Below are 21267 nucleotides of genomic sequence, written 5' to 3'. Positions count from 1 at the left end.
GCTTCACAATCATGAATAATCATGTCAGTTGAGACTGCATGGAAAAATTAAGTCACTGACGTTCAGGATCAAGGTCACCAAGTGAATTCTGCTCTTGAAGTACAAGCACTGGGCTTAGAGGCTTGTATCACCAGATGCAACAACATTCCTCTCAAAAACTTCAGACTCCGGTTTCCACACTTACCGTGTGTTCTTCAACTCTGATAATCAGCACTTCCACGGTTTCTGTGGTAACCACTTCCCTGACAAGTTTGGCTTCTGTCTCCCGGACCCATCTCAGATGGGTAGTGAGATCTGTAAGAACTGTCTTGTATTCCTTTTCTAGAATCACCTGTGAAGAGTTTGAATGCAGATGTTGGTTTATTTTGAAGCATCTACCTGCCATGTTTCATCTGTTTGGGTCACTTTTGGAATTCATGGATGTTGTAAAGGTCGGACACCAATATAATATGTAATCTGTGAGATACCCTTGAGTCGAAGAGAGTTTTGATGAGTTAGGGGTGTGTTACTTCAGCTTGAAAGGCACACTGTGTCAGTAAGCCATCATCGGTGGAATATTAAAGGTAATTAAATAGCTGTTATGAACTAGAAAACTGAGACTATTAGAAGGCACCACATTTTTCTGATCTGATGTAACTGAAAATTTAAAATTCATTTGGAAATTCAACAAATTGTTTTCAGAGCTCTTAAAAGCCAATATATACAACTTCATTGCATGATATTGATATCAAACAAATATACTTTTTGGTCCTACCTTTTCTGCCTTTGCAAACTGATCTTCACATTTCTTCACAATCGGTTTCACTTTCACGCCCAGTTTCTCGTACTTGGTCTTGAGCTCGTTCATCTTCTTTGGAAGTTCGGCCTGCTGTGGCTTCTTGAGTTTGGACTTGTTCTTCTTCAGGAACTGCTCACTTCTGCCGAGAGTCTCAGAGATGATGCTGGCTTGCTCGGCAATCTCATGTTGCAATGCCTGGGAGAACAAAAAATAGCAGAGTTCTCTCTCAAGCATGAAGCAGGCATTAATAAATAAATGAAATATAATCTTTGTCTTCAGTTGCACTATTGTTTAAAACATCATGATGGATTTATTCTGAAAACTAGAAGAAATTTTTCACACTCAAACCTTATGGAATCATATTGACATTTTATGATCATACAATCTATATTGCACTCTCTGGTACATGCATTATTTTTTGATGAAACTTACAATTTCCACAACGTTAGTCCTTTGATTACTTTTGGAAGGTTCATCAAGTTAATTTCTTTGTTTTGAGACAAAGTTATCAAATATTTGTGCATTTAGGCAGAACAGATAATTCATGAACTCACATTATGCATGTTCTGACGGCTTGACAACAGAGTAGCTAAGCAGTCATGCATAAAACAATTTCAATTCATTCTGCCTTTTTCTACCACTATTTCTGAAACAATCCATACACAATAGCTGGACACGTATGTGAGAGATTCTTTGCCATGTCTAATCACATTGAAAAAAATAGTATTTGACATACCCGCACAAGAATGACATGGATTTTCATTGGATGTTGTTCTTTGGGCATGGTGGGAAGTTCCTTGATCTTCTTTTCCATGTTGCCAACCCACTCAAGCTGATCTTCCAAAAGTTTCATGTTGCGCTTGTACTGAACGTCCACATCGCCCTTCAGTATCTGCCATATCAAGAAATCACACACACAAGTTTGCTATGACAGTTTGATTGGCAAATAGACACCACTATCACCTAGAATCGCATTGAATCAGTTTATGTAAATTCTCCACTCTACACAGCAGATGAGTTTGGAGCAAGTGACACTGAGGGCGCTATACTTACGCCTTGTCTGCCTTCCAGCCTCTGTAGACTCCTGAGGGCGTCTTGAATATGTCTCAGTCTCTCTGCTGACTTGTCAATCAGCTTCTCGTATCCAGTTTGCAAATCGTGACTCTTTCTACGGAGTTCTTCTCTCTGCTCTGGTTTGAGGACATCTCTGTGATCTGTCAGCAGTTTGTCAGTGGCAAACAGAGCTTTGCCGATTGGATCTTTGTGGTTGGCCACGTCTTCCATGAAAGCCTGTCAAGATGCACACAAATCTGTTCATCATGCCGTTCAAAAACACTGAATAACACTGACAAACTTACAAAAGTTGTCCTCTTTAAAGCATTCCACAAAATAAACACTAACAAATGTATATAAGGCAGATATCTGTAAAAGTGTTCTCAGTTTCTTCGAAATGAAGAGTTTTTCATTTTCTCATAGCTTATTGGGGAGCAACTTTAACTTTGGAAATGATATGTAAAACTCCATTTTTTGAGAAGATAAAAACTATTCTACATTATAAAAGGTACACTACATAGCTTGGCTCAGAGGTGACATTCCTGGCAACAAGATATAGAGTAGCTAAGTAGTCATGCATAAAACAACAAATTCAATTCATTCTGCCTTTTTCTACCACTGTTTCTGTTATAATGCAGCACAAGGGTGAATTAACAAATTCAGTCCTTCAATTTTGAGTAAAAAAGAAGTGAGAAAAATATAATGACTGGATTGAGAAAAAGGTTTTTGAAAGAAACAGTGAAAGTAATAATGTTGGATTAAAAAAATAGGCCTCAATATATATTTATACCAAACAATAAATATGATACAGAAAACAGAGGATATTGATGTGCATTATTTTTTTCTGATTTTCCTCGGTATTCTCCACAGCTGTGAACTTTTGAAGGAATGCTAATTATACATACAGCATATCAGTACTCAATCTGCATATTGCATTGTTTCCAAAATTAATTGTTTTTCACTTTGGTATTAACTGGGCACTAACAAATGGATTAACAGCGACTAAAACAGATGAGTGGATTAATCATCCAGAACCCCTCCCCATCCTTCCCCAGAGAAAGCTGCCCTATATTTGGTGAACTAAATTTCCTTGTAATGACAAAAATTGATATCTCCGATTTAGCAAAATGTTTTGTTGAATATATGGTGAAAGTAGGACATACCAGCTTGAATATTAATAAGTGACTTGTAACTTGATAAGAAACGGTGAAATAGCAGATTTGTGACAAATTGCATAACTTTATATAAAATTAAACTAAAATGTGTCAGTTAAAATGATACACAGTGTATATTTGTATTGTGTTTCTTTTCATGATAAAAATGGTTTTGTGCTTGATGAAGATGAGCATCACACAATAATTCCATTATCCTTAAATTTTTGATACAATCATTTCTCGGATCAAATATGATGAATGAGCATCACACAATAATTCCATTATCCTTAAATTTTTGATACAATCACTTCTCGGATCAAATATGATGAATGTAACACATTTGTAGGATCAAAGATTGCCGTGTGGTTTACAAAGATGATGCAGGCAACAACTATAACCTTACAGACTTACTGAAAATCAAAAATCACTGAGCTGGCGGCATACATTACGTTCTTTACGTGCCTTTCACAAAAGAGACATACACCTGGTAGCTCCCTTTTAACAAAGCAATACACAGACATTCTGAACAGACTAGCCACAGAACAAAACACTGACATGATACAGACAAGACATCCCGGTCAGATGTGTGAGTACTTTTTAGTGAGTTTAAGAGGAAGACCAATAACATCACATAAAGGTTTAGTACCACATACCTCAGATGCTAGTAAAATATTCTGAGAGAGAGCACAAAATGCAAACAAAAAAGAGAAAAATACTCATTCAGCAGAGAGATCGATTTCACCAGTTTATCCTTCATGCAGAGAGCAAGTAGTTTTGATTAGTAAATTATTAAAACAAGAAAGAAAGAGCAGACAAAGAGTTATAAAGAGACTGCTCAATGGTTAATGACATTCTCATATTCTGTACGACATGGAAAGAACTTGAGTTAAAATCTGTGACTTGATTGGTCTTTTATCGCTCTAGAATAAACCTCACATTTCAGGAAGTTTTCTTTTGCACTGCATATTGCATTCATTTAAGTACAGAATAAGTAAGATAACACAGATATTGCAGTATGCATGATAAGAGAAGGGTACACAAACTCTCTCTGGTTCAAACAACTAGCAAATTAAAGATATCACACTCCTTTCTAGATATAAAATAAGTAATAAAGAAAAAAGGAAATAACTAACGATTCAACGCACATATTCACAAAATGTGGATGGAACTTTCCAGAACTGTTCAGCAGATAAAGTATTTTACTGATAAGCATGATAAGCAGAAGTCATTAAAAAATTTACATAAATTTTACAAACCAACAACACAGTGTCAGTAATGTAGAACCCTACAATCTTTTTGCTTCATGTAATATTATTATACTCAAGTAAAAATTCAAACAGGCCTTGTTAGACAAACAAAAATAAATCTGAAGGTGAAAGGTCACTAACCTGTTGCTCTTCAAGTTGTCTGTTGAGGTCATCAGATGTCTTGGCAATTGGTTGTTGGGCTTCCAGATGAGCGGTTGCACTGGTAACCCATGAGTTCAGTTTGTCCAGGTTATGAACCAATGCATCATATTGGGGTTGTATTTCAACCTACAGTAAAATCAAAGTTTCTTGTTTCAGGGCTAAATACTACCACTGAGAAAACATGAATGTTGACACCATCCTTCCAATGTCAGTAAGTAATATGGATTTTAGAAGTGTAAGCAAATGGGATAATTTCAATATCAAGTTATACTCACACATGAAATTTCACATTCATCATAAGACAAAATCAAATTTGTGGAATATTTTACAACATAGACTGTATGAGGAAACAACTGCTGTTTATATATAATGTCATTACACCCGTGGCCACTTTAGTGTTGATTAAGCCTGTCTGGTGCAAGCAGAAATTCTGTTTGTATAAACGAAACAAAGTGGTGGTCGGTGTAATAAATGTAAGGTTCACTATCGGCACCCCACTGTTAGGATTGAGATAACGTTCTACTAAAATGTCTCGCCTGCCCAATTCAAATCGATCACAACACTGCACTGTAGACATGCTGTAAGTCTGCACTCCGACAATGAACATCAATAACACGGTCGCGAATATCATACGGGAAAATCCTTCAGTAAGGACGTGGGCAGCTTGATTGTTCAAAATATAAGACATTGAGGTGGCACAATTTGGCATCTAGCGAGGTACCACGAGGAGCTACAAAATAACAAGCAAGCGACCATTTTAAGATAAGCGTGGAGGGAGCCAGAAAAGTTTGGAAGAGATATACATGTATCAGGACAGGTTCCCTTCAACCGGGATGAGAAAAGTGTCGTTCATCGTACACACATGTGAATACATGTACATGTAAAACACTACCCCGACTGTACTTTACTCTTACCTTTCCGTACCAAGTTAAATTGGAGTAAGTTTATTCACGGTTTGTAGGAAAGAAACATGGCTTAGTGCAAGTCAATGTTTATTTCGAAAGTTTTGCAATCAAGACGGGCGATGTCTCTAATTTAATTGCTAACATTTTCAAAGTGGCATTTTCTCAATTCCCGCGTCTGAACAAAGTCTGAACACGACACTTACGATACACGCTATAGTATCGTTGGTATTCATTCACTGCAATATTGAAATCGGCACAAAATGTGTGATGTTCTCTAACACTGACTGCATTTGAAACACATGAGTTTTATCTGAAACTAAATACTGATGGAGCAAATGCTGTGGTCAACTTCATTTGTATACAGTGTATTTTTTAATCACTCCGTAATTTCAGGCTAATCGGCGTGCCCATGGGGTACCGATAGTAGGATCATTATCACCGCTGATACAGGGTAAAGTAACCGTTTTATCACCCTTCTGCAGACAGAATTTCTGCTTGCACCAGACAGGCTTGATCAACACTAAAGTGGCCACGGGTGTATGAAGTTTTCGCTTGAAAGTCAGCAGCATCTTTTGTCAGTAAGTACAGCAGGAGAAACATCAAAATGACTAGAAAATAACTTTGAACATGATGTCAAATAAACCAATAATGACTGTACACCACACTGTTCTCTGAGGACCCATAATTCATCATGTTAATTGGAGTGAACAATAAAAATCATACATGTTTGCGATAGGAAATCACTACAGATGATGTTAGCAATGATATAAGTCTAAGTATCAACTTCCTTACCTGCTCTCTCTGTTTTTGTAAGTCTTGGAGACCATCCCTCAGCTGTCGTAACCTCTCCTCTGACATGGAAATCACGACATCATACCCAGTTCTTACAGAAGATACTAAGGTACGTAGTGATGTGTCTTGGTCCTCTGTCAGGTGTTCTGATGTTGCACCGAGGTAGTTATCAGCAGTGTTTAAGGCCTCGCTGATGGGAGCTTTATGACTGACCACCTCCTCAAGGAAGGCCTGTGTGAAATGAAATGACCCAACCACACATGATTCATAGCACATGCTGAAGCAATTTCAATCAACCACTCATTATACCAACATGCTCTCTTTAATATAGTGTGAAAATCTATTGAGCATTTAACTGTTCAATATTGAACATAAGATCTACAAAAAAGGCAACATGTGAATTCGTTTTAACAACAGAATTTACAAAACATTACAACAAAGCTCTTTCATGATAATTCAACTTAAGTCACAACTAACTGAATGGAAATGTCATCTGCACAGGTTTTTCAGAATAAAAACACCCCAAACATTAATATTATCACTTGAACAAATATCTACATAAGGTAATAGGTAGTGAGCACACCAACTTTGACAACAATCGTACCAGCAGTTTTAGAAAACTGCTTTTGGCAAAAAGTGGCTGAAGATATCTGAAAACCACAAGTACCGTGTTTTGCAAAGAGTCATATCTTCTAACAAAGCTAAATGAGGTCATTCCTTGGGATATAAAGGTAACGTTAAAATCAAAGAATGCACTGTTTACCCAGTACAGGGATGGCTACGCTAATGATACATGTGCGTTGGTGGGCTTACAATAATTTGCTTGAATGTAAAACATGTGATATATAAAAAGGGAAAAAAATTGTATGTGTATGTAATGTAAACACAACATTTGGCAGAGTTTCTTCAACTATGACTCATGTTGGCAGATAACATCAGCATAAGTTACAGTGGACAGACAAGCTTTCTGTACCTCATGGTCTCTCAGCTGCTGGGTAAGTTTGGGAACGTCATCACTGATTGGTTCCTGAGTGGACAGTCTGTTGTCTGCAGTTCGGACCCAAACCTCCTCCTTTTTAAGCTTCTTTGTGATCTTGTCATAGTGGTCCATCAATGGAAGCTTTGGGAGTACAAAAAAGCAAAAAGAAAGATTTCTATACTGCTAGATTATGAAAAAAGTTGTCTAGTAGAAAATAGGATTGTTAATACACAATCATGTAACTGTTGGTGAGACAATCCTGCTGGAAGAGAAATAGTTAGCTTTGTTTACTTACGGCTGTACTTATACTTACGACAAAGATTCCAGAGCATACCTCTCTCTCAATCTTCGAAGACCTGTCTGAGATAGTGGGCATTCTCAAGCTATAAATGAAACGTCATAAGCTAGGTAGAAAATAATGCAATCCACTACCACAACAGTATTCTGCAGATATTTTGTCAAGACACACTGATCTTAACAGTACCAGCAATGACTGTGATCTTCATTTTTTTCAAGGATGCTGAAAGAAGGAACTGTTAAGACATGAAATTTAGCATATTTTGAAATTCCATATCACAGACTTGCCATGACTTAACTATTACTACCACTACAACACATGCATAACAATGCATCATAGGTATCTAATCACCTCTTCCCCATTTATGTTGACCACAAATCTTTCCATTCTTGAATGGACATCCTCTGTTTCCATTCGAGTTATTGTTTCTGTTGTGACACCTTCAAAACTTTCAGGTTCTTTGGTGAGTTTCTCTGCCATCTCAACATCAATTAGTTGGCGCTCAAGGGCTTCCTCAACAGAAATGTGTTGTCCAGTTTTGGGATCAATGACTTCAGCAACCACACGTCTTCCTGTTGTGATTTCCACCTCACTTTCTGGTTCCTTTGTCAGTTTTTCAGCAGTCTCTGCATCAATTACGCCCCTACGCAAGGCTTCTTCAACTGACAAATGTTCCCTTGTGTTTGGATCAACAATGTCTGCGGTCACCCGCCTCTCTGTTGAGACGAGCTTTTCAGCAATAACTGTTGTTGATATTTGGACATCACCTTCCCCTGGTTCTTTGGCAAGTGTTTCAGCAGTTTGTGGATCAATGACACCAAGATTAAGGGCCTCCTCTACTGATAGAGCCTGCCCAGTCTTTGGATCAATGATTTCGGACCGTACTTGTCCAGAAGTTGTGACAACTCTTCTCTGTGTTGCCATGGTAGTTGTCATCTCCACTCCTCTGTCTCCCTGGGCGGTCAGTAACTTGTCAGCTGTCTCTTGATCAATGAGTCCAACTTTGACAGCTTCCTCAACGGGTATTCTCTGTCCTGTTTTGGGATGGACAACAGTTGCTGTAACCTGTCTTTCAACTGATACCAATCCTTCCTCTGGGATATCATCCTTGGAGATGACCTCTGCCATATGCCTGTCGATCAACTGATGTCTTACAGCTTCTTTGACAGTAAGTTGCTGACCAGTTGAAGGATCTGTAATCCCACCACTCTGAACCTGTTCTCGCAGCAGCTTGGCAGCCACACTTCTGGTGATAAGCCCTTTCTCAACAGCTTCATGAACTGGAACATATTGCCGAGTCTTTGGATCAAGAATACCACCAGAGAGAAGCTGCTCTTTTGCAAGTCTTCCAGCCATGTCATCATCAATGAGTCCTCTTTCAACAGCTTCAGCAATGGAGATGCGTTCACCTGTTCTCGGATCCAAAATGCCTCCATTTTTCAGTTCCTCACTAAGAAGCTTTTCCATCACATCCTTACTGATAATACCTCGCTTGTAAGCTTCTGGGATTGAAACAAGTTCTCCTGATGAAGGGTCTTTTATTCCACCAGATGAGATTTGCTTCTCAAGCAGCCTTGCAGCAGTCATTGGATCAATAAGTTCTTTTTGTATTGCCTCCATCATTGGCAGTTCTCTCCCATCAACTGTTCTCACAATGGTTTCTCTTTCCATTGTCGTGATGGTCTGTGGCTCAGTTTCTGCACCTTTCAATAACTTCTCAGCAGTTTCTTTGTCAATAATACCACGTTTAACAGCTTCTTCAACAGGCACTTTCTCTCCAGTTTTGGGATCAACAATCCACGCAACATGTTGTCTTTGTGTTGAAATGGAAATTTCACTCTCGGGTTCTTTTCTGAGTTTGTCTGCCATTTCTTGAGTAATTATTCCTCTTGCAACAGCTTCCTCAATGGGAATCTGATCTCCTGTTTGGGGATCAACCATTTGTGCTTGGACACGTCTCTCTGTTGTAATGACCCTCTGTGTGGTTACTGATGATGTAACATCTGTGGATTCACTCCTCAGTCTATCAACAGTTGCCCGATCAATTAGCCCGATATTTACGGCTTCTTCAACAGGAATGGATTTTCCAGTTGATGGGTCAGTAATTTGCACATCTATCTTACCATCAATCTCATCAATCCTTTGTTCAAAAATAGTGGTTGAAACTGGTTGTCTACCAGCTTCAGCAACCATTTTTTCAGCTGTGTCTCTCTCTATCAGTCCAACTCTAACAGCTTCATCCAAAGGCACAGGTTTTCCACTTGTCGGATCAAACACTTGAGTGACAACTTGGCTTTCAGTTACTGGAGCCATCTGCACTACAGGTATTTGTTCAACCACAACTTTTTCTACAATACTGGGCTCTTGTGCAGATTCAACAACACCACTTTGCTGAACAAATATCCTCTCTGCCTGAACTGGTGGACCCATCTCCCTTGTGATTGGTCTCTCAGCTACCTCAGCTGGTACAATTCCACGTTCTATAGCTGTCTCAAGTGGAACTTTTTCACCTGTTTTGGTATCAAGAATACCTCCAGATTCAAGCTGTCTTGAAAACACTCTCCTTAGTGTCTCTTCATCAACAAGTCCAAGTCTTAGAGCATCAGCAAGGGCTACATAGTCTTGAGTTGCAGGTTCAAAAATACCTCCTCCTTGCTTGAGCTGCTCTTCTACAATATTTTGACATGTTTCATGGTCAATCAGCCCACGTTTCAAAGCCTCAGCAAGAGTAACTTTTTCACCTGTCTTGGGGTCAACAATACCTCCATCGACCAATTCATAGGTGACCACTGACCTAACAGTTTCTCTGTCTACCAATCCACGGCGTAACCCTTCAGCCAGGGTTACTCTGTCACCACTATCTGTGTCAAGAATACCACCATGTTCAATCTGACTGGCAAAAAGTTTAGAAGCTGTGTCCTTATCAACTAATCCTATGGCTTGAGATTCAGCTACTGTTAGTTTTTCACCTGAAGTTGGGTGAACAATGCCCCCTGATATGAGTTGTTCTTCAAGAATATTGATTTTCTTCTCTACAGTAATGATGCCCTTCTTTTCAGCTTCATTGAGAGTCACAGGTTTTCCTTCGTCATCTCTAATAACAGCAGGAGCTATGCCTTTCTTGGTGGCTTCATCTGCAATCTCTTGGTTGACCAGCCCTTTTGCAATTGCCTCCTCCAGGATTAAGATTTCTCCAGTCTTAGGATCAACCACACCTCCTGTGATAACTTGTTCCTTCACCACTTCAGCAGCAGTGTCTGAACCAATGAGTTTCCTTTCAACAGCCTCTGAAAGGTCTACTTCTTCACCAGTTTTTGGATCTCTTATACCACCAGTTTTCAGCTGATCACTTAATAATTTTACCGCCATTTCAGTGTCAATTAGTCCAACTTTGAGGGCTTCTTCTACAGGCAGCTCTTCCCCAGTTTTAGGATGCACAATACCACCTCTATCCACCTCACTCTGGAGGGCTTTTCTTGCAGTGGCTCGATCAATTAATCCTTTGTTAAGAGCTTCTAAGACTGTCAGTTTCTCTCCAGATATAGGATCGACTATACTTATGGACATCTGTCTCTGCTGCACAGTTTCAATTCTGTATTCCTTACTTGCAATGCTTATTCTTTCTGGAATGACGACCTCTACTGAAACTGGTTTTTCTTGGGCTAACTTTGCCGTTTCAGGATCAAGCAAACCTCTCCTTACAGCTTCTTCAACAGGAACCTTTTCTTCAGTACTTGGATCTATAATACCACCTTTGGCAAGCTGCATGTGAAGCAACTGTTGACATATTTCTTCAGTAATAATGTGACGTTCAACTGCTTCTTGAATAGGCAATCTCTTGCCTGTTTGAGGATCCAGAATGCCTCCTGTTTCAAGTTCCTTCTCAAGGAGTTTACTACCAGTTTCTTTATCAATGAGACCCATTTCAAGTGCTTCAGCAACTGTTACATTTTTCCCTGTCTTTGGATCAACAATATTGACTGACATTTCAGTATGCCGAACTACTTTGGTCCTCTCAAGTGTAAGTGTCTCTGCTTCCAAAGGCAAAGGTTTTCCTGTACGCCCATCAATAACAACACTAAATGATGGTGTTTCATCAACAATTTTGGCAGTTGAAGGATCAACCAGAGATTTCCTCACTGATTCCTCAAGTGGTACTCTCTCTCCTGTTTTAGTATCAATGATACCTCCAGTTGTAATTTGTTCTCTAACTGCATCTGCTGCCATTTCAGGATCAATCAGATGTCTCTCCACGGCTTCAGCTACTGTCAATTGTTGGTCTGTTTTGGGATCCTTAATACCTCCAGATTCAAGTTCTTTTACAAGTAACTGCCTGGCTGTACTCCTGTCAATTACTCCTTTCTCTAAGGCTTCCACAACTGTCAAGTTCTTGCCAGTTTGTGGATCTACAATATTTACCACAACTTGTCTTTGTTCTACAACCCTTAGCTCTCTTTGCACTAGACTGACAGGTTCCATTCTTTCTGATGGCATTCTTTGTACAGTTCGTTGATCTATGACAACAGAGCGCTCAGGCTGCTTTCTTACCAACTCTGCTGTTTTACTGTCAACAATATCTCTTTTCACTGCATCTTCAAATGGCACTCTATCACCAGTTGATGGATCTAAAATGCCACCGACTGCTAGCTGTTCCCTTACTACATCAGCAGCAACTTCAGGATCTACTAAACCATGTTTGACTGCATCTTCAAGGGATAGTCTTCTTCCACTCTCAGGATCAAGGATACCTCCTGTCTCAAGTTCTTTTTGTATGAGTTGAATGGCATTGTCTCTGTCAAGAAATCCAAGTTGTAATGCTTCAATTACACTCAGCTGTTTTCCAGTCTGTGGATGCACAACACTGACTGTCACCTGTCTTTGTGGCATTACTTCAGTTCTTATTTCTCTTCTCACTGTTTCTACTCTCTCTGGTAATACTGTTGTCACTCTTTCCTGACCAACAACTACAGAGAATGATGGCTGTTCCTCCACAACTTTAGCAGTTGAGGGATCAACCAGAGATCTTTTCACTGACTCCTCAAGTGGTACTCTCTCTCCTGTTTTAGTATCAATTATACCTCCTCCTGCAATTTCTTCTCGAACAACATCTGCTGCCATGTCAGGATCAATCAGATGTCTCTCCACGGCTTCAGCCACTGTCAATTGTTGGTCTGTTTTAGGATCCTTAATACCTCCAGATTCAAGTTCTTTTACAAATAACTGCCTGGCTGTACTCCTGTCAATAACTCCTTTCTCTAGTGCTTCCACAACTGTAAGGTTCTTACCAGTCTGTGGATCTACTATATTTACCACAACTTGTCTCTGTTCTACAACCCTCAGCTCTCTTTGCACTAGACTGACAGGTTCCATTCTTTCTGATGGCATTGTTTGTACAGTTCGTTGATCTATGACAACAGAGCGCTCAGGCTGCTTTCTTACCAACTCTGCTGTTTTACTGTCAACAATATCTCTTTTCACTGCATCCTCAAGTGGCACTCTATCACCAGTTGATGGATCTAAAATGCCACCAACAGCTAGCTGTTCCCTTACTACATCAGCAGCAACTTCAGGATCCACCAAACCATGTTTGACAGCATCTTCAAGGGAGAGTCTTCTTCCACTCTCAGGATCAAGGATACCTCCTGTCTCAAGTTCCTTTTGTATGAGTTGAATGGCATTGTCTCTGTCAAGAATTCCAAGCTGCAATGCTTCAATTACACTCAGCTGTTTTCCAGTCTGTGGATGAACAACACTGACTGTCACCTGTCTTTGTGGAACTACTTCAGTTCTTATTTCTCTTCTCACTGTTTCTACTCTCTCTGGTAATACTGTTGTCACTCTTTCCTGACCAACAACTACAGAGAATGATGGCTGTTCCTCCACGACTTTGGCAGTTGAGGGATCAACCAGAGACTTCCTCACTGACTCCTCAAGTGTACTCTCTCTCCTGTTTAGTATCAATATACCTCCAGTTGTAATTTGTTCTCGAACAACATCTGCTGCCATGTCAGGATCAATCAGCTGTCTCTCTATGGCTTCAGCCACTGTCAATTGTTGTCTGTTTTAGGATCCTTAATACCTCCAGATTCAAGTTCTTTCACAAATAACTGCCTGGCTGTATCCTTGTCAATTACTCCTTTCTCTAGTGCTTCCACAATTGTCAGGTTCTTGCCAGTTTGTGGATCTACCATATTTACCACAACTTGTCTCTGTTCAACAACCCTCATCTCTCTTTGGACCCGAGTGATGGGCTCAATTCTTTCTGATGGCATTCTTTGTACAGTTCGTTGATCTATGACAACAGAGCGCTCAGGCTGCTTTCTTACCAACTCTGCTGTTTTACTGTCAACAATATCTCTTTTCACTGCATCTTCAAGTGGCACTCTATCACCAGTTGATGGATCTAAAATGCCACCAACAGCTAGCTGTTCCCTTACTACATCAGCAGCAAGTTCGGGATCCACCAAACCATGTTTGACAGCATCTTCAAGGGATAGTCTTCTTCCACTCTCAGGATCAAGGATACCTCCTGTCTCAAGTTCTTTTTGTATGAGTTGAATGGCATTGTCTCTGTCAAGAAATCCAAGCTGCAATGCTTCAATTACACTCAGCTGTTTTCCAGTCTGTGGATGCACAACACTGACTGTCACCTGTCTTTGTGGAACTACTTCAGTTCTTATTTCTCTTCTCACTGTTTCTACTCTCTCTGGTAATACTGTTGTCACTCTTTCCTGGCCAACAACTACAGAGAATGATGGCTGTTCCTCCACAACTTTGGCAGTTGAGGGATCAACCAGAGATCTTTTCACTGACTCCTCAAGTGGTATTCTCTCTCCTGTTTTAGTATCAATGATACCTCCTCCTGCAATTTCTTCTCGAACAACATCTGCTGCCATTTCAGGATCAATCAGATGTCTTTCCAAGGCTTCAGCTACTGTCAATTGTTGGTCTGTTTTGGGATCCTTAATACCTCCAGATTCAAGTTCTTTCACAAATAACTGCCTGGCTGTATCCTTGTCAATTACTCCTTTCTCTAGTGCTTCCACAATTGTCAGGTTCTTGCCAGTTGTGGATCTACAATATTTACCACAACTTGTCTCTGTTCTACAACCCTCATCTCTCTTTGGACCCGAGTGATGGGCTCAATCTTTCTGATGGCATTCTTTGTACAGTTCTATGATCTATGACAACAGAGCGCTCAGGCTGCTTTCTAACAAGCTCTGCTGTTTTACTGTCAACAATATCTCTTTTCACTGCATCCTCAAGTGGCACTCTTCACCAGTAGATGGATCTAAAATGCCACCGACAGCTAGCTGTTCCCTTACTACATCAGCAGCAACTTCAGGATCCACCAAACCATGTTTGACAGCATCTTCAAGGGAGAGTCTTCTTCCACTCTCAGGATCAAGGATACCTCCTGTCTCAAGTTCCTTTTGTATGAGTTGAATGGCATTGTCTCTGTCAAGAAATCCAAGCTGCAATGCTTCAATTACACTCAGCTGTTTTCCAGTCTGTGGATGTACAACACTGACTGTCACCTGTCTTTGTGGAACTACTTCAGTTCTTATTTCCCTTCTCACTGTTTCTACTCTCTCTGGTAATACTGTTGTCACTCTTTCCTGACCAACAACTACAGAGAATGATGGCTGTTCCTCCACAACTTTGGCAGTTGAGGGATCAACCAGAGATCTTTTCACTGACTCCTCAAGTGGTATTCTCTCTCCTGTTTTAGTGTCAATGATACCTCCCCCTGCAATTTCTTCTCGAACAACGTCTGCTGCCATTTCAGGATCAATCAGATGTCTTTCCAAGGCTTCAGCTACTGTCAATTGTTGGTCTGTTTTGGGATCCTTAATACCTCCAGATTCAAGTTCTTTCACAAATAACTGCCTGGCTGTATCCTTGTCAATTACTCCTTTCTCTAGTGCTTCCACAATTGTCAGGTTCTTGCCAGTTTGTGGATCTACAATATTTACCACAACTTGTCTCTGTTCTACAACCCTCATCTCTCTTTGGACCCGAGTGATGGGCTCAATTCTTTCTGATGGCATTCTTTGTACAGTTCGTTGATCTATGACAACAGAGCGCTCAGGCTGCTTTCTTACCAGCTCTGCTGTTTTACTGTCAACAATATCTCTTTTCACTGCATCCTCAAGTGGCACTCTATCACCAGTTGATGGATCTAAAATGCCACCGACAGCTAGCTGTTCCCTTACTACATCAGCAGCAACTTCAGGATCCACCAAACCATGTTTGACAGCATCTTCAAGGGAGAGTCTTCTTCCACTCTCAGGATCAAGGATACCTCCTGTCTCAAGTTCCTTTTGTATGAGTTGAATAGCATTGTCTCTGTCTAGAATTCCAAGCTGCAATGCTTCAATTACACTCAGCTGTTTTCCAGTCTGTGGATGCACAACACTGACTGTCACCTGTCTTTGTGGAACTACTTCAGTTCTTATTTCTCTTCTCACTGTTTCTACTCTCTCTGGTAATACTGTTGTCACTCTTTCCTGACCAACAACTACAGAGAATGATGGCTGTTCCTCCACAACTTTGGCAGTTGAGGGATCAACCAGAGATCTTTTCACTGACTCCTCAAGTGGTACTCTCTCTCCTGTTTTAGTGTCAATGATACCTCCCCCTGCAATTTCTTCTCGAACAATATCCGCTGCCATTTCAGGATCAATCAGCTGTCTCTCCAAGGCTTCAGCTACTGTCAATTGTTGGTCTGTTTTAGGATCCTTAATACCTCCAGATTCAAGTTCTTTCACAAATAACTGCCTGGCTGTATCCTTGTCAATTACTCCTTTCTCTAGTGCTTCCACAATTGTCAGGTTCTTGCCAGTTTGTGGATCTACAATATTTACCACAACTTGTCTCTGTTCTACAACCCTCATCTCTCTTTGGACCCGAGTGATGGGCTCAATTCTTTCTGATGGCATTCTTTGTACAGTTCGTTGATCTATGACAACAGAGCGCTCAGGCTGCTTTCTTACCAACTCTGCTGTTTTACTGTCAACAATATCTCTTTTCACTGCATCTTCAAGTGGCACTCTATCACCAGTTGATGGATCTAAAATGCCACCAACAGCTAGCTGTTCCCTTACTACATCAGCAGCAAGTTCGGGATCCACCAAACCATGTTTGACAGTATCTTCAAGGGATAGTCTTCTTCCACTTTCAGGATCAAGGATACCTCCTGTCTCAAGTTCCTTTTGTATGAGTTGAATAGCATTGTCTCTGTCAAGAATTCCAAGCTGCAATGCTTCAATTACACTCAGCTGTTTTCCAGTCTGTGGATGAACAACACTGACTGTCACCTGTCTTTGTGGAACTACTTCAGTTCTTATTTCTCTTCTCACTGTTTCTACTCTCTCTGGTAATACTGTTGTCACTCTTTCCTGACCAACAACTACAGAGAATGATGGCTGTTCCTCCACAACTTTGGCAGTTGAGGGATCAACCAGAGATCTTTTCACTGACTCCTCAAGTGGTACTCTCTCTCCTGTTTTAGTGTCAATGATACCTCCTCCTGCAACTTCTTCTCGAACAACATCTGCTGCCATTTCAGGATCAATCAGATGTCTCTCCAAGGCTTCAGCCACTGTCAATTGTTGGTATGTTTTGGGATCCTTAATACCTCCAGATTCAAGTTCTTTCACAAATAACTGCCTGGCTGTACTCCTGTCAATAACTCCTTTCTCTAATGCTTCCACAACTGTCAGGTTCTTACCAGTTTGGGGATCAACAATATTCATCACCATATGTCTCTGTTCTATAACCCTCATCTCTCTTTGAACAAGTCTTATTTGTTCCATTCTTTCAGAAGGAATTGGTTGTCCAGTTTGTTGATCTATGACAACAGAGCGCTGAGGCTGCTTTCTTACCAACTCTGCTGTTTTACTGTCAACAATATCTCTTTTCACTGCATCTTCAAGTGGCACTCTATCACCAGTTGAAGGATCTAAAATGCCACCAACAGCTAGCTGTCCCTTACTACATCTGCAGCAACTTCAGGATCAACCAAACCATGTTTGACAGCATCATAAAGTGACATTCTTTTTCCACTTTCAGGATCTAGAATACCTCCTGTCTCAAGTTCCTTCAGCAGAAGCTGAATGGTGCTTTCTCTATCTAGAAGATTAAGCTTCAGTGCTTCAACTACACTTAGCTGTTTTCCAGTCTGTGGATGCACAACACTGACTGTCACATGTCTTCGTGGCACTACTTCAGTTCTTATTTCCCTTCTTACTGTTTCTACTCTCTCTGGTAACACTGTTGTCAATCTTTGTACTTGTTTTGTGGACACAAGTTCAGCAACAGCAGGGTCAAGAAGGTCCCGATGTACAGCTTCTTCGATTGGAACTCTGTCACCTGTTCTGGTATCAAGCACCCCTCCTTGTTGAACTTGGTGTGTAATTACATCAGCAGCTGTTTCTGGATCAACCAGAGCTTGTTTCACAGCCTCTGACAATGTAAGCTTGTCACCTGTGTGTGGATCAATGACTCCTCCAGACAGAATCTGCACTTCTATTGTTTTTCTTGCTAGTTCAGGGTCAACCACGCCTTTCCTCACAGCTACCGCAAGTGTTATTTTCTGATGAGAGCGTGGATCAATAATACCGCCAGTTTTGAGTTCTTCATTCAATAGTCGCACACCAGTACTTCTGTCTACCAATCCAGCATCAATAGCTTTACTTGTTGGTATCTGCTTTCCAGTTGCAGGGTCAATTATATCTGATGGATAAAGCATCTTTTTTGCTAACACATCAGCCATCTCAGAATCAATGAGTCCCTTCTCTCTTGCTTCATCAAGGCTCAGCAACTTTCCACTCTCAGGGTCTATGATGCCTCCGCTTTGAAGCTGAATCAGTAATATCTTCTCAGCCATGTCTGTGTCAATAACACCTCTTTCTATAGCTTCTTGAACATTAATGTGTTCTTCTGTTTGTGGTATAACAATACCTCCACTTCTAAGTTCTCTATCTAACAAACTAACGGCTGTGTCATCATCAATGACACCTCGTTTGAGAGCTTCAACAGGCATGAGTTTCTCTCCGGTGTGAGGGTCAGATATGTAAATTCTTTCTTTGCGAATGTAATGAACCACCTCTGGTGTATCAACTGTGGAGTATATTCCAGACTCAGGTGACTTGGAAGGGGATGGAAATGATTCCATCACAGCAGGACCTTCCACGGGGGACCCCATCTTTGCAACAGTTGATCCTGGTGTACCAACAGATTCATCATATGATGGTGTTTTTGTCATGGATACGACGTTTGAGGGGGTAGGTCTGGCATCTTCTGGCTTCCTTGCTGTTGCACCTTCAACAGGGGCACCATCTAACATATCGGCAATATCGTCAAGCATAAGTGACAGAGGCCTTGAACCAGGTTCTTCTATACCTGATTCACCAGTTTCTGCTGTAGTTGGTCTCTGTCCAGGTGACACGACAATGACAGTTTCCCCTGTATCTGTTGATGACTGGTCTGATGTTCTCGTTTCCGTTGGGCTAACATCAGAGGGGCTCCCTACTGCTACTCCTCTCTGGACTGTAGTTATTGTGATCTGTTCACGTTCAGTAACTGACTGGGGAACTCTAGACTCCTCAAACTGTGGGAAAGCAGGTTTGTCTTCCATCAGCGGTTTCTTTGGCTCTCTAATTTCTGCCTTTTCTGGGGTATCAATGATCTCAAATGGAGATGATTCAACTGTCTTTGTCTTTTCTGGTGTTGGTATAATGTCAAATGGAGAAACAGGTGGTGCTTCTTCTGATTTCTTGTAAGGCTTTGACTTAATAGGCTTTGGTGCTGGTTTTGGTGGTTCTTTCTTCCCAGGTTGTACTGTCTTTTTAATCTTACCTGGTGATTCTGGTTTCTTCCCAGTTTCAGGGGTTTTCTTAGTCTTTGGAGACTGTGGTGTCACAGACTTCACTTCAGGTTTTTTAGATTTGGGAGACTCTGGTTCCTTTTTGAATTTTGTAGGAGAATCTGGTTTCTTTATCGATGTTTTTGGGGACTCTGGTTTTTTAACCTTCTTGGTTTTTGTGGGAGATTCTGGTGCTGTACTTTGCTCGGGTGGTGCACTAGTTTTGAATGTGGGAACCGGCTTTGCCTGCACTTTTTCTACTACAGTAGGCTGCATGGGCTCTGGCTTTTTAGCATCTGGTTGAATACTTGTTTCATCTGGAGTTTGAAACTCTGGTGCACCTGGAATAGCTTCTCTACCAGTCAAAACAGTTGTTGCTGACACCTGGACAACACGCCTTGTTGTAGTGGTTCTCGTACCATCTGGAGATTCCTCTGTCCAGTGTTGAACGTCTTCTTCTTGTTTTACAGATTGTGGCTGAACTGGCTGTGTCCATGTTGTCGTAACCTGCTCAAGAGGTACAGGTTTTTCCTCTGGAATATCTGAGGTCAATGTTCGAACACTAGCTTCCCGTCGTTCAACATATGTGCTATGTACAGTTTGCCTTGTCACACTATCTTCTCTTTCTACAGTGACCTCCTCAACACCCCCAGGTTTCACTTTCACTGTGATCTCTCTGGGACCTTCAAAAGATGTAGGCACAAAAGGTGTGGGCTGCTCAACACTTGTTACCAATGTAGTGGTATCAGTAGATGTTTTGATGGGTGATGCTGGTTTACCATCTGTAGTTTCTGGTTTCTCCAACTGTCCAGGAATAAGCTCGATAGTAAGCTCCCTGCTTTCTAAAGGACTTGGTGTTGCTTCTGTATCAACAGTTTCCCTGGTCTTGTACACCTTCTCCACTACTTGTGACTTCTGGATGACTTCTCTTTGAGGGATGTGTATTGGTTCTTTTGGTTCCTTCCCTGAAGGTTTTATCTCTACTCTCTTTGATGAACTAATAGACACTTCTGAGGGTCCTTGCCTTATGGTGCGACCTGTTTTGGGTTTCTTTGGAGGTTCAGGTGGTACACGCTTCTTCTTATCTGGTGATTTTGGTGGGCTACTTGGTGGTGTTTTCACTGTTTTTATCTCAACTTTCTGTTTCACAGCTACAGCAGGCTTCTTTTCAGGTTTGCCCTTTGGATGGTCTGGTTTAGTAGGGGATGTGCGCTTTCTAACATCTGGTTTCTTGGGCTGTGGAGCAGTATCAACTTGCATAGTTTCAGTGTAGACTGTTTCATCAGGCTTAGGTGGTTTAAATGCAGTGGTTGATATATGAGATGGGACAACTTCTCTTTCAGGTTGCTGTGGTCTCAATGCAGTGAATTCTGCCTCAATTGGTGATAACACCGTTTTTCTAATGACGTGAGTGGTTGGGGTTTCAAATGTTGAACCAACATCAGTAGTTATTTGACGAAGGAGAACTTCTGATGTGACCACTGGTGTACTATCTGGCTGTTGAGGTGCCCCAAGTGGTACAAATAATGTAAATCTTTTGAGAAGTTCACCCTGTAAAAAAGAGAGAAACAGATGCATTATAGAATACAGTTTTTACCGCAAAAGTGTTTGTGTATACAGTAACTGGAGACGACCTTGACCCACTCTGGAAACAGCACCACAATATTAAATGGGATCGGGGTGGTTTGGGGGAAAGGAAGTGAAGGGAAGAAGTTGTAAGTGGGGTTGATGGTGACAGCTTTACACATTTACACTCAGCAGACAGCACAATTAGGTATGTTCACACAAACAGATGGTTATCTTGTGAGTGTTAGAATGCAAAGCATTACATACAAAACATGCGGCACTGTGCTCAAAAATAGAAAAGGGGGTGCAGACAGGATGGTGGAGGTTTATCTCCCAGTTATTGTCACCATGTATTATACTCACCTTCACCTTCATTTGTTATTTCTTCTCGACAGAGAATGGTTAATACTCTCACTCTACTGATTCTGTGGTTTTAGTTGGTGAGTCTGTATCCTCTCTGAGAC

The 21267-nt window shown here is 40.9% G+C and overlaps 1 protein-coding gene across 1 annotated transcript in view; it reads right to left on the bottom strand.

Annotated features, from left to right (window-relative positions):
• Nucleotides 1–21267, bottom strand: part of LOC139132730 (plectin-like) — a 134077-nt gene that overhangs the window by 4805 nt on the left and 108005 nt on the right. Inside the window, 12 exon segments of the mRNA XM_070698997.1 lie at nucleotides 185–331; nucleotides 755–973; nucleotides 1515–1670; nucleotides 1832–2068; nucleotides 4374–4520; nucleotides 6092–6322; nucleotides 7065–7211; nucleotides 7720–13315; nucleotides 13417–14437; nucleotides 14440–14519; nucleotides 14623–17365; nucleotides 17368–20788. Of these exon segments, the coding sequence (XP_070555098.1) occupies nucleotides 185–331; nucleotides 755–973; nucleotides 1515–1670; nucleotides 1832–2068; nucleotides 4374–4520; nucleotides 6092–6322; nucleotides 7065–7211; nucleotides 7720–13315; nucleotides 13417–14437; nucleotides 14440–14519; nucleotides 14623–17365; nucleotides 17368–20788 (14145 nt within the window).

Source organism: Ptychodera flava, chromosome 5 (genome assembly GCF_041260155.1).
Source record: "Ptychodera flava strain L36383 chromosome 5, AS_Pfla_20210202, whole genome shotgun sequence".
Lineage (NCBI taxonomy): Eukaryota > Metazoa > Hemichordata > Enteropneusta > Ptychoderidae > Ptychodera > Ptychodera flava.
Note: the sequence above shows the minus strand (reverse complement) of the source record. Positions and strands in the feature narration are given on the sequence as shown.